Below are 12,850 nucleotides of genomic sequence, written 5' to 3'. Positions count from 1 at the left end.
TCTTCCATGCGTCTGTGTGCCTGAGTGCGTCCCTGAAACACAGGTGGCATTTTTGGAGTGTTGTGTTTAACACTATGTGGTCGTAATGAATGTGTTGTTCTGTAATGTGATTTCGTAATTTGTGAGTTGCCAGACCTCCCTGGACTGTACAAGGTCCATCCGCGGTGTCACAAATAGATGTAGATCTTTAAAAAAAAAACAAACACCTCTTTACAGTATGGTATGGACAGACCGAGGGTTATGCAGCCATCTCCCACCTGAAAGGTGTTAGTGGTTTGCACCTTCCTCCTCACGCCCCTGTGTGTGCCCTTCCAGTAGGTTCCGAGGGGTGGAATGGCTGGGTCGGAGTACATCGGAGCCATGGAGGGATTGGCTTTGTCTTGTTTTGGTGGCTGCTGCCACCTGACTCCCCCAGAGTGCCTGTGCCACCTTGCCCGCCAGCTGTCGCAGGTTTTTAACCAGGGCAGCTACGGAGATCCGTGTCTTAGAGCAATCCCCGGTGAGCTGTGGGTTGGAAGGGGCAAGCAGGAGGCCAAGAGACGGTGGAACTCGTGGGCTCCTGTTCTGCATTCAGAGAGGACACAGGCTGCTTTAGGGGCTGGAAGAGATTCTTCCAACTGCCTCCTCTCCTCAACACAAAATACATCTCTCCTGCAGCCTGTGCACCTGGCTTCTCCCTTCGGCCTGTGTCTCTTCCTACACCTCCTCACAAGCTCGAAGCCATCCCTTCATGACAGACACACTGGTGGAGACCTTACAAAAGCACCGTTTATATCCATGCAGGCCAACTTTGTTAGCAGTCTTCGCCTGCCACCCGCAATGTCGAGTTCGCGGTCGGTGCACAGCCGAGGTTGTGACTGTCAGCGGCCCGGTGCCTGTTCTGAGGGCCGGTCGGGGGCCCTTCTCCGGAGGCAGACCGGATCCCACACCCAGCCTCTCTCCCCGAAACAGGTCAGCTCAGCCACTTCCTACAAGGGAAAGGGGAAGTCGCATCCTTAAAAAGGTTATGTCCTCTTGTCTTTGCATGCACTTCAGGTGGGTGTTAGCTCTGCGGCATGAAACGCCTCAGGGTTGGCTCAGGGCGCTGGTCTGGGCAACCATGAGCTCGGGCTTTGTGCCGGCACCACCCTGGTTGCTGGCTTTTGCTGAGTGTGTGCGATATGCCGGGCAGTGGTCTAACAAGCACTTTCCATTTATAAGATGATGTTTTTAATCATTCTCACCCCTTTCCTGCATTTTTGTATGGAGATGTAACTTACACAACAGAAACTTCACTGTTGTGTAGTGTACAATTAAGCAGCATTTAGTGCCTTCACAGTGCGGTGCAACCATCACCGCCGTCTAACCCCAGAACACTTATATCGCCCCGATGGAACCCTTGGCCCCGCCTGCAGTCACTCCCCTCTCCCCGGGGACCGCTCGTCTACTTCCTTCTCTGCGCATTTGCCTGTTTGGGACATTTCGTATAAATGCAGTGAAGTAATATGTAGCCTTTTGTGTCTGGCTTCTTTCACTCAGAGAATGTCTCCAGAGCTCCTCCCTACAGTCGGGTTGCTTCCAGGTCTTGGCCATCGTGAACAGTGCCAGGGGGACATCACCCCAGCTTGACGGCTGAGGAGAGTCGGCACAGGCACCGTCTCCCACTCACACAGACAGGGCAGGTTCTCGCCCGGGCGCCTGGCTCCACAGCCCAGCCCTGACCCTCTGGTCCAGCTGCTCAGCTGTTGAGTGAAGACCCAGGAATCGAGGGCCATGGCAACACAGTTCAGAATTTCGCATTGGGGTCTGTGGTCTGAGGAATGTATTGTACTTTTGTTGTGGGAGGAACTCCCAGAAACTCATTTTTTTCTCACCAGTGCAGTAAAGAATTATAGATCATTGAGTCTATCAGCGTACAAGCAGGGTTTATTGGTGATCCGTTCTCATGGGAGAGAACGGGCCTGGCTAAGGTGTGGGGAGTGGTGAAAGGCATAGGTTCAGTGCAAAGTGGGGTAAGGGCAGGGAGAGTCAGGGTGGCCGAAGGCCAGGGGCGGTGAGAGCCTCAGTGACAAGCGCATGTGTGGCCTGAGGCCGGGCGGCCGGAGGGCCGAGAGTGCCAAGCCGAGAGTCCTTGTGCTGGGGACTTACATAGTTGGCAGGGTGGGCGTGAGGAAGTTACATATTGGTTGACAGGTAAAGGTGGTGCCAGCTTTTGGTGCGGGTGGGGGCGGCCTGAATACCCAAAGATGTTAATGGGCTTTTTCCTTTGGGCAGGATGGGCCCTCTCTGGCCTTTCAGGCCTTGGGATGAAAGCACAGTTTCAAAGGCTTTCTTTCCCAGAGAGTGGAGACGGCACACAAATTTCCAGGACTTCCCTCCTTCTGAGTGAGCACGGGGTTTCCTGTGGTGCTGGAACACCTGGCAAGATGACGGGACTGGCTCGGGATGGCTGAGTCAGTGGTTGACACCTGTCTCCCTCCTCCTCCCCACTTCAGTTTGCTCTCTGTCCTGCCTAACGCTTCGGGGACTTGGGTCTGCCCAGTGTGGATTCAGGGCCACTGTGGGAAGTCCGGGCGGAGTCAGATTGCCCATGCTGTTCAAAATGCAGTTATCAATGGCCTTTGGTATGCCGAGGCTCTGTCCTGCTCCAGCAGCTCACAGTCATGGAGGAGGAACAGACTGTCTTAGGTCCCTAGGAAGCTGACTCTGGGCTGGGGATGTCCATGAAGGAGGCTGGTGGGGCAGGACTCTCAGGGACAATGTCTGTGAGGCGTGGGGAAAGCAGGGTTGGGCAGAGGGGGAGTTGAACTGCGATGCAGGCTGTTGCAGTCCCACAGGGGATGGGGGGCCCTTCAGAGTGGTTGCCAGCTGAGGCAAGGAGCCTGGGTCTTGGTACCCTTGGCATCAACCAGTATCAGACAGTAGGCATAACCTGGGCAAAACAGGCTTCCCAAGAAGGGACACAGCTGGGATCTGCCAGCCTCCCCTGGTCCCAGCAGCTGGGTGTGAGTGAGCGACCTGGGTCCACAGCTCAGCATCCACGACACACGCCTGGCCTACTTCCATGGTGGCTTTGGTAAATACTCTGCCAGACAGCGGCCCGTGAGGCTGCTCCAGGGACACAGCTAAGGGAGGGTGTCGCCCAGCCTGGGAGGGGCGTGAGCAGGGAAAGGGGGGCATCTGAACAGTTTTGTGAAGCTTTGCACCCCAAACCTGTACATCCAGCTGCCAGCCATGAGCTGCTCCTCTTGGGTGCCTCACAGTCTCAACACAACCGCCCGAAACCAAGCCCAGCCCTGCTTCTCTTCCGGCCTTCGCCTGTCTGGGAATGGCACTGCCCCCTGTCCAGAAACTTCGGAGTCACCTCCGTACCTCTCCCCCCATTTCCAGCCCCTTACCAAGTCCTGCGCCTTCATCGTAAAAATACCCCCTCCCCATCCCCTCCATGTTGCTGACACCTCTGGTCTGAACACCTGCAGCCAGCCGCCTCCTGCCTGCTCCCCAGCACCCGCGCTGGGCCACCTCCAGCCTCTGTTCCAGCATCCGCCCTCTACCCCAGCAGCACAGGGTGGCTTCCCGTTGGTCTGAGGTTACGGGCAAAACTCCCTGCTGCAGCCCATGTGACTCGGTGGTCTGGCCTGCTCAGCCCCGTGCCGTCCTCTGCTCCCCTGGCCCCTGGCTCCAGCCCCTCTGTCGTTTCTTGTCTCTCCTACTCTCTGCCCACTCTCACCCGCATCCACTTCCCATGTGCATCCTCTTCACTTGAGCACACCCCTCTCTCGGCCCCTAAATGAACCTGTTTCGTAGGAGGTGCTCAGTCAACCTGAAAGGAGGACGAAGGACAAGAGCGGGCAGTGGGAGAGAGAGGGAGATGCACAGGATCGAGGCCCCGCGTGGTCAGTGGGGGACGGGGTGAGAGGGAGACACTGTGGACAGTCTCCTTTACATCCTTCATCCGTGAGATCTCATATGGCAGGAATTTGACTCTGGTGTGAGAGAACGTTGAATGTAGGACCTCTGACCCCCTTGGACATGAGATTTCATTCCCTACCCAGGCTTTTCCCACCATTCAGCATGCGTGGGTCATTGACACAAACAGACATTGCCCCTCATCAGGTTTAAAGCAAGCCTGGAATGTCAAAATCCAGTCCCCTCTGGCTGTCCCCTGGGATCAACCATCAACACCTGACCACTCTCCATCCCAGCCCCCAGACAGGCGCCCCCAGGCCTCGTTGCATTGTACTTTTGCATGCGCTGTTCTCAGCCTGGGTGCTCTTCTTGTTTCTCCCTTCCTGCCCTCCCCATCCACCTAGTAAGCACCTTTACAGTACAGCACCCTGTCCTCTCCTCTGTAGAGCCTCCAATCCCCTGTGCACTGTGTCACCACCCCCTGGCACAGGTACCTTCTCTGGACACCACCTGCCCCGTGGCATCGGAAGGAACAGTTATCTTGGAGTGGCCTCTGCTCTAAGTGCCTTGAGAACAGGGATTTGGTCTTCCTGCCTTCCTTTCCTTCTCTTCCTCATTGGTCTTTCCTTTCCACAAGTACTTTGTGAGTCCCCATGTGTGCTGGGAACCGGGAAACACGGCAGTGGGAGTCAGCACCAGCCCTGCCTTCAAGGGACCGGTGTCCCAGTGGAGAAACCCACACAGACACTTGCAGGGAGTGAGAAGTGCTGCCTCTTGGAGGAGGCTGAGAAGGCCTGGGGCAGTCGCAGGGGCCGGGAAGGGCCACACGTGCCCAGGAGCCAGGAGGAAATGGAGGCAAGGAGACAGCAAGTGCAGCAGCCCCAGGCGTGGAAGGGATTTGAGCATCTCTGAGAAACAGCCTGAAGGCCTATTGGTCCCAGGGGGTTTAGAGTGTGTTTGTGCTGTGTGTGTATTTGTGCTGTATGTGTGTGAGTAAATGAGGCCAGACAGGGTGGTGTGTCAGATTACATTTATCTCCCTCCCTCTCTGGCCCTTAGCTCAGCTGCCCAACCCATAAGAGAAGCTCAGGAAATATTTGTGGAATAAATGGGAAGAGGCCCCTGAGGGGCAGGGGTGTGTCCATTCTGGCCCCTCAGCTTGTCCCAGAGATGGATACACTCCGTGGGAGGTTCATTCCCTTACAAGGAAAAGTTTTCTAAGGTGAGTCAGGGGGTGGAAGCAGAGATTGGAGGAGGTAAAATTCTACCTAGGCTGCCTCTCTCCTCCCATCAGGCCCAGCAGCCGGTCCTGTGGGACTGACTGGTAACAGCAGCCCTAAATCAGTTCAGCACCAGCCTGGGAGTGGGAGAGCGGGCAAGCCTCTCTTCCTCCTTAAGAGTCAGAGACTATTTATGTTGCAGACCTGCTTCCAGAGGCCCTCACAAGCCTGAGTCCCGTCCCAAGCTCTTAGGAAGCAGGGCTGCGAGGTGAGGAGGGGTGGGGTCAGCCTCTGCTCACCTCGCCTCTCTTTAAACCCAGCTGAGATGATGCCTGGTCTGCTCAGACCCCTCCAGCAGCTTCCTGGCTGCCTGACAGAGTTTTCACCACTGCCTCTACCTTGTGTTCCAACCCATTCTGCACCCCCAACCCCTCCTTGCTTTCTGCTCCAGCCTCAGGGCCTTTGCACTGGCCATTCCTGCCGCCTTTGTCCAGGTTCCCACAGGGTTCTCCTCCACCACTTCTTCAGTCTCCATTTGCTGGCCTGCTCTGGCCCCTGGCTAATACAGTGCCCCTTCCTTCCCACATGCCCTCTTCCCGTCTCTGTAGCACTTAGCACTGTCTGACATACTACAGACCCACTTTTTTGTTCACTTCCCCCCTCACATTTACTTATTTTTTATTGCCTGCCTCCTGCCCCTGAAATGTGAGAGCCGTGACAGCAGGGACTCTGATGTACTCACTGCGCATCTCCAGCACAGGTGTTCAATAAATATTCAGTGAGTGGACTGATTTGTACAGTGAGGTCAGTGCTGCCCCCTGGCGGGGCGGTGTGGATGTGGAAGTTCTGGCACCAGGCTTCCCAGTGCGTGGCCTGCAGCATTCCACAGCCCTGTAGATGCCACGCAATCATGTACTATTTTAGTAGGTCCGAATTTATGTCTGCTTTCTATTTACGGCAAGTGAAAGATTTTTCATTTATGGCAATAATATGCAGTTTTTAAGTGAACTTATTTAAGATGTTAAAAAGAGAACATCTATATTTGCCAGCCTACAAGTTAGTTTATAATACATACTGTACAAGAAAACTTATCTGACAATCAAAAGACATGTTAATTATTTTCTAACAGATATGTATTTAAAATGATTTTTTAGATAACTATGTAAGAAAAATTTTTGTTTTTAAATTTTTAAAAAAGATTTTATATATTTATTTTCAGACAGAGGGGAAGGGAGGGAGAAAGGGAAAGAAATATCAATGTATGGTTTCCTCTCATGTGCCCCCTACTGGGGACCTGGCCCACAACCCAGGCATGTGTCCTGACTGGGAATCGAACCAGCAATCCTTTGATTCACAGGCTGTCACTCAATTCACTGAGCCACACCAGCCAGGGAGAAAAACATTTTCTAAAGATGTTTAGAAAAACATTTTCTAAAACATTTTCTAAACATTTTCTATAAGATATAGCGTACTGCATTGTGGAGTCCAGGATGAAATCCTAGAATCTGGATCTGCATTGATATTCTACAAATCCTGAAACTAAATAAAAAATCTCAAGATATGTATTGTTAGCAGTAAAAGATGGTACCTATCAGGATAGCATATTAATAAGTGTAGGTCTAAGGCATTTGAGAAATAAAGCAAACGCTTCCTTGCTTTATATATCTGGTGTGTGCATAGCATATGATTTTTTTAGTATCCTCACCTGAGCACATTTCTTTCATTGCTTTTAGAGAGAAAGAAAGGGAAATAGGCAGAGAAATCTTTCAGTTGCCTCCTGTATGCACCCCGACCAGGGATCAAACCCACAACCTAAGTATGTGCCCTGACCGGGGATCGAACCTGAAACCTTTCAGTTTATGAAGTGACACTCCAACCAACGGAACCACCCCACCAGGGCGACACAGGATTTTGCTCCTCTCTACCTAGGGCATGAGAAACTCAGATCTTCGCTGCAGTGTTTATGTTGTTTCTCTCCACCTCTAGGGGGTAGTGTCAGCTGTTGATTTAGGCCTTGATTGCTCGGCTTCCGTTTGCTGTGTGTGCACAGGGACTGCAGACTATTTGTTGTTCCTCTTTTGGGGATGGGAGTAGATCTGATTTGTCAGCAAAAGCAGTAAAAAGTCAACTCAGAACTCTCCTTTTCTATTCAATTAATTAATATGCATTAAAAACTTACTACACACGAAGAACTGAATCACTGGGAGAACAGAGGAGTTGGTACTTGGGGAGGGTTTTGAAGGAAGAATAGAAGGTTATTTTTACCATAAGATATATTCCGATTGTCTCTTATTGTGGGTACAGGGCCATTATTGAGAACATTCATTAAGGCATCATTTAGTTCTCTACTAAATGCTTCTCTGAGCCCTAGGACATGGTGCAGACTTTGGATTCAGGCAGCCCAGAGTGTTAGCTCTACTGCTTGCTAATAGCTCGCTCTCTCTCTCTCTCTCTCTCTCTCTCTCACGCACACACACACATGCGCGCACACACACACACACACACACACACAGGCAATTTAAACTGACTTGAGTAAAAAAAACAAAACACAAATGTATTAGCTCTTGGGGTTAAAAAGGCCAAGGTAGTGCTGGCTTTAGGCAGTTAAACATGGATGTAGTTAAGAGGATGTAGTTTCTGCCTGGCCTGTCTCCCTCTGTCCTCAATTCTGCCCTATGTCGAAGTCCCTCTTGGACAGATCCCTCCATGGGACATAGAAGGATGTTCATAGTGGTGAACCTCATCAGTTGATAAAAGTGACTTCCTTTGTGGTAGGTCTCAGCTCGAGTCGCCGGAGTCCTGGTAGCTCTCAGCTCATGTCAGCTAATAATTCCAGGGAAGAGGGATAGGAACTTGTCCAGCAGACTCGACCAATTCCTGAGGCACATCTGTTGGCCTGGCTTGGGGTGCATGCCCAGCCCTGAACCAGTCATATGGCCAGCGGGACAGAATACCCGGATGGGCCAGGATTCGGTCATGTGCAGGTGGTGTTATTCCCCCACCCCCCGCCATGTGGACTGAGAGTGGAGGAGAGGTGGTTTTGCAGGAAAACTGAGGTGCTGTAACCAGAGGAAAATGTGTAGATGCTGAGCTGACGAAAACAGCAAATGTCCACTGTCCACTTAGACGCCTGTGGCCTGCACGCAATTTGCTTCAGCTTTCAATGCCTCCGTTTCCTCCTCTCTAAATGGGGTCAGTGATTCTAGAGAGTAGCATTTTGTTGGTGACACTCACGATAAGGCCCACAGTGAGCATAATAGATGGTAGTTGAGGCAGCTTGGAGAGTGGGCCCCAGGAATCTGGAGCACTCACTTATTACTCATAAATCGTCCCTCAGTTCCGTGTGACACGTTGGGGGAGGGGGGCAGAGTAACTCAGGTACGTGGCAGTGCTCTGTGAACTCTGCAGGGCCACCAGACACAGTGTTCTCACAGCCTTAGTGTTAAACCACTTGAAATTATTGTTCTCTGCTGGGGACACCTGCCAGGTTAGGTCTGGAGACACAGAGACACTCACAAGCCCTGGAAGCCAATGCTGCGTCTCAGCTGCTTGTTTGCGTGGCTCAGGCGCCCCGTAAATCAGCGCTGGTCAGGAGAGGTCCAGCACGCTGGCCTCAGAGGAAACGTGACTCCTGAAATGCAGACTCTGTCCTGCTCCTTTCTGCATAACTGATCCCTGGTGTTTCCTTCCAATTCCATGTCTTCCCCTTGGAGAGAACTAATGATATGGCTATTGCTAAAATTTGGCTCTGTCTCTGAGGCCAGTGTTAGGGATAAAGATGGTAAGAACAATGGTTACGGCAGTGAGGCTTTGCTCTTGTCACATACAAACTCCTCAGACCCTTTGCTGTGGTTAACTAGCACCTCCTTGGCACCCGTTATTCCAGTGAAACCCAACTTCCGGCCATAATAAATGTTTCAGGCTTGTTTAGGCCCTCAAAACTTTGCCTGCCTTGATCCTTCTGCCCAGAATGCCTGTGCCTTTTCTTGTTGCCCAGAAAACATTTCAACTTTAAAATCTCAGTTCAAATGTCTCCTTATTTATTTTATTCAGTTAGTATTCAGTGCGTACGCACTGCATGTTGGGGCTTAGAATACACGAGTGATTCAACACAGACACGGTGCCTGCCTTCATGGACCTTTCATTCTAGTACAGGGGACAGACAGCCCACAGAATGAAAGACACACTGAATAAGGTAAAGTAGGCATCAAGCCAGTGGGGGACTAGGAGCCGCTGTGTCTGTGCACAGCCTGCGGTTCTAAGTGGGGCAGCCAGGGAGGAGCTCCCTGAGAAGGGCAGATCTGAGGCAGACATTGAAGGAGGTGAGCAATCTGGGTATTTACCGGGAGGAAGAACACTCCCTGCAGAGGAAATGGCAACTCCAGGCCCTGAGGTGGGAGTGTGCTGGGTGTGGAGGGTGCTGGAGTGGACTGGTGGGAGGTAGCTCAGAGCTGCTGGTGCAGGCGTAGTGTGTAGGGCCTGGAGACTGGGGGAACCCGTGGAGAAGAGCATGCCCCAGCTCACCTTTCCTAACGGCCCCCTGGCTGCAGCAGGGAGAGCAGGCAGCAGGGCTGAGGGCAGCAGAAGGAGGCCCCCGAGGGGGCCTGAACCAGGGTGGCAGGTGCAGGTGGTGAGAAGTGGTGTGGTGTTGGATATCCGGTAGTTTGCATGTGGAGCCGATGGATTGAATGTGGAGCGGGCGAGTGAGAAAGGCTTCGCAGATGACTCCCAAGGATGGGGGCCTGGCTGCGCCCTCAAGGGGACCTTCTTAGTTCTCTCATATGGAGATCTTTGGTGTTAGGGTGGTCTGAGACACGGGCTGTGAAAGAATTCACAAAGAGAGTGTGGAGAGAAAATTTGTATTCACTCTCCAGGAGAGGAGAGGGGCATGGTGTGGGGAGATACACCAGCATCAGGGGAGGGGCTTTGAGCTTTTACTGGATTATAATTGGCTAAAAAAAGGGGGTTGCTGCTGTGAGGCCCCTGGGCTGTCGGGCATTGTAACTCCAGGCTGCAGTCTGTTCCAAGGTTATCTTCTGCCTGTGGCTGCAGGGAGTGGCTAGTTCTGTTCTTGCTCCCCAGTAACGTCCAGTCCTGGGGACAGAAGCTCAGGAGAGTGAAATGGAGTCATGTTTAACAAGGTCACAGGCTGGCTCAGCAAATGGTGCCACAACAGCAAATGGGGTTGGCTTTACCCTTCATTCCCCTCTCTGGTTTTAAAATGGATTTATTCTTAATGACTTGGCCCAGTTTTGGTTTTGGGAAGTAGGGACGAAGGTGTTTTCTTCTGTAACTACTTCAGGCGGGCTAGGGGTATAGAGCTGTCCCTGCCCATGGGCCCGGGTGTGGGTCATTAAGGAGAAGAGGGTGGAACTGGACAGCCGGAAAAGCAAGAGCTATGGCTGGAGGCCGTCTGTGGAGGGAATCTTCAGAGCCTGGACGCTCCGCTGAATGAAGGATATGAGATATTTTAGGAGACGTGGCCTAAAAATAAGAATAAAGAAAAAGGCTGCTACAGGTCCTAGGAAGGGAATTAGTCAGGAAAACCAAGGCCAGATAATATTGAACTTAATATCCCAGAGAGGGCGAGGTGGAGGAGGAGGTGAATGCCGCATGGCTGGCACCGCATCAGTGGTTCTCAGTAATTCCAAGTCAGAGGATGAGAGAAAGAAATGAAACATTAGCTGGGAAGGAAACCAGGAAAACTAGGACTCAGTTTGTGGGTCAAATTGGACACTGTGATTTCCACTGAAACACAGTTTCTCTCCCTAAAATCACCCTCATTTCATCAAAGAGACTGCAGTAGGCTGGTTTCAATTCAGCCTGATTATATGCACGAACGCAGCAAGAATGGTAATTGAGTACACAGGCTCTTCAGATCCGCCTTGTGGCCTTTCACTGGGAACCTGCAGATGGAGCTTCGGTCAGCCTCTCGGGGCCAAGGAGCCAAACCACACAGTGGCCATGTGGCTTTGCCTGAAATCCCTATTGGTTTAAGTGGATTCTTCAAGTTCTTGAGGTCTCCCAAATATCTTGAGGTCCCTTCCTGGCCATCTTTCAGGACAGTGACCTTCGTTCCTTACCTGGAAAGACTGCCAGGAGCCGCGTGACCAAGCGAGGCGCCAGGCCGTTTCTCCAGGGGGCTCTCGCTGTCTTCGAAAGTCCATCTGATTTCCTGAAGGCTTTCCGGTGACATTCAGAGTCCAGGCCTGACTCTTTCAGTCATGGCATTCAGTGAAAGACTTGGTTAAAGAACCCACACTTGCAAACTGCTGCTATTATAAAGGGAACAGACTCCTACCGGGTCTATGCAACAAACATATTGCATGAAAATAATACTCACTCATTAAGAGTTGCCAAATTCAGGAGGGATTCGGTAGGGAGAAAATATAATGTTTCAATATTGCTTATGAGGGTCTAACTTATAAATTGTTCTAGGGAAGAAAACAAGTTTTCTCCTATCTGGAAAACAAAAAGATTTAAAATGAGCAATATTTGGAACAAAGTCATTAGAATAACAATTATCTTCAGTTAATTTAGTCCCATATGACCAATATTTTTTGTCTTGATTATTTGCCAGCGTTTCCATGAACTACTTAGATACCTGTAACTTAGAGTAAGTCAGCGTCTTTTTCATGTGCCTATTCAAAGATACATTTGCAAATGCATTAGAGTAAAACAGTGACTGTTTATAAATGACCAGATTTAAATGACATGGTTGTAGTTTCAATTAAAATGCAATCAATAAAGAACTTTGCTTCTTTGTAAAATGTAATGTTTCAAGATAACAATTTCTTGATCAGTGGTCATCACTATGAAAGGACATGAAAGAACAATATAAAGCCCAGACTTTAGAGAGGCAGGCCCAGTTTTTCCCAGGACTGAGCAGCTCCCAGGTCTCCAGGAGGAGAACACAGAATGTTTTCCTCTGGGAGGTGGGTGAGATTTTCTCCCTCTTTGTACCCTTGCTTTACTCAACGTGGGCTCCGTGGAGCCACACCTAATGCCAAATGGTAGTGGAATGCAGGGCGTGGGCTAGGCAGGTAAGGAATAGCATCACCTCTTCTGGGTAACACTGATTAAAGCAGCGTGGCCTTAAGGGGTTGGAGTGCCGCTCAGCTGGAAACAAATACGGGGTGGGCTGAGGGGTAGGAGGGGGCGGAGTGCAGCAAATTGGAATGAAACGGGTGGTTAGGAGGAGCCTGGAATTCCAGCTGGAGGTTAAAATCTCGTCTCCTCTCAATTACTAAACCTAAGGAGGGGATCGAGATGGCAACAGTACAGGCCGAGTTGGAGGGTAGTATTATAGTTAAGAGACCCATTCATGGGCCAGGCTTCCTGGCCACCCGGTGTGTACTGAGGCCAGGCTGTGTTGCAGCAGAAAATCAAGGCCTTGGGCTTGGTAAGTCCCAGAGCCTTCAAGTTCTTTTTTTTTTTTTTTTTAAGATTTTATTTATTTACTTTTAGAGAAGGGAAGGGAAGGTGAAAGAGAGGGAGAGAAGCATCTGTGTGTGGTTGCCTCTTATGTGCCCCCTGCTGGGGACCTGGCCCACACCCCAGGCATGCGCCCTGACTGGGAGTTGAACCAGCGACCCTGCTTCACAGGCCCGCTTAATCCACTGAGCCACACCAGCCAGGGCGCCTTCAATTTCTTAAGTAGACAACCAATGGGGAGTCCTTGGGCAGGGTCAACTGAGGACTGCCCACGCGGAGAACTACAAACAAGAAAAGAGAAGGGAGTCT

At 51.2% G+C, this 12,850-nt stretch overlaps 1 protein-coding gene across 3 annotated transcripts in view; it reads left to right on the top strand.

The window, feature by feature from the left end:
- Positions 1-12,850, top strand: part of LOC123825556 (katanin interacting protein) — a 189,798-nt gene that overhangs the window by 36,211 nt on the left and 140,737 nt on the right. For 2 of the 3 annotated variants that reach the window (XM_045849079.1, XM_045849077.1), the window contains exon 3: positions 658-951. The exons of the other annotated variant lie outside the window; for it this stretch is intronic. In XM_045849079.1, coding sequence (XP_045705035.1) covers positions 658-951 — 294 coding nt within the window. The remainder of the gene's footprint in view (positions 1-657; positions 952-12,850) is intronic. 3 annotated transcript variants of the gene reach the window in all.

Source organism: Phyllostomus hastatus, unplaced genomic scaffold (assembly GCF_019186645.2).
Source record: "Phyllostomus hastatus isolate PE091 unplaced genomic scaffold, TTU_PhHast_1.1 phas_contig_64, whole genome shotgun sequence".
Taxonomy (NCBI): domain Eukaryota; kingdom Metazoa; phylum Chordata; class Mammalia; order Chiroptera; family Phyllostomidae; genus Phyllostomus; species Phyllostomus hastatus.
This window is presented reverse-complemented; position numbering and strand designations above follow the sequence as displayed.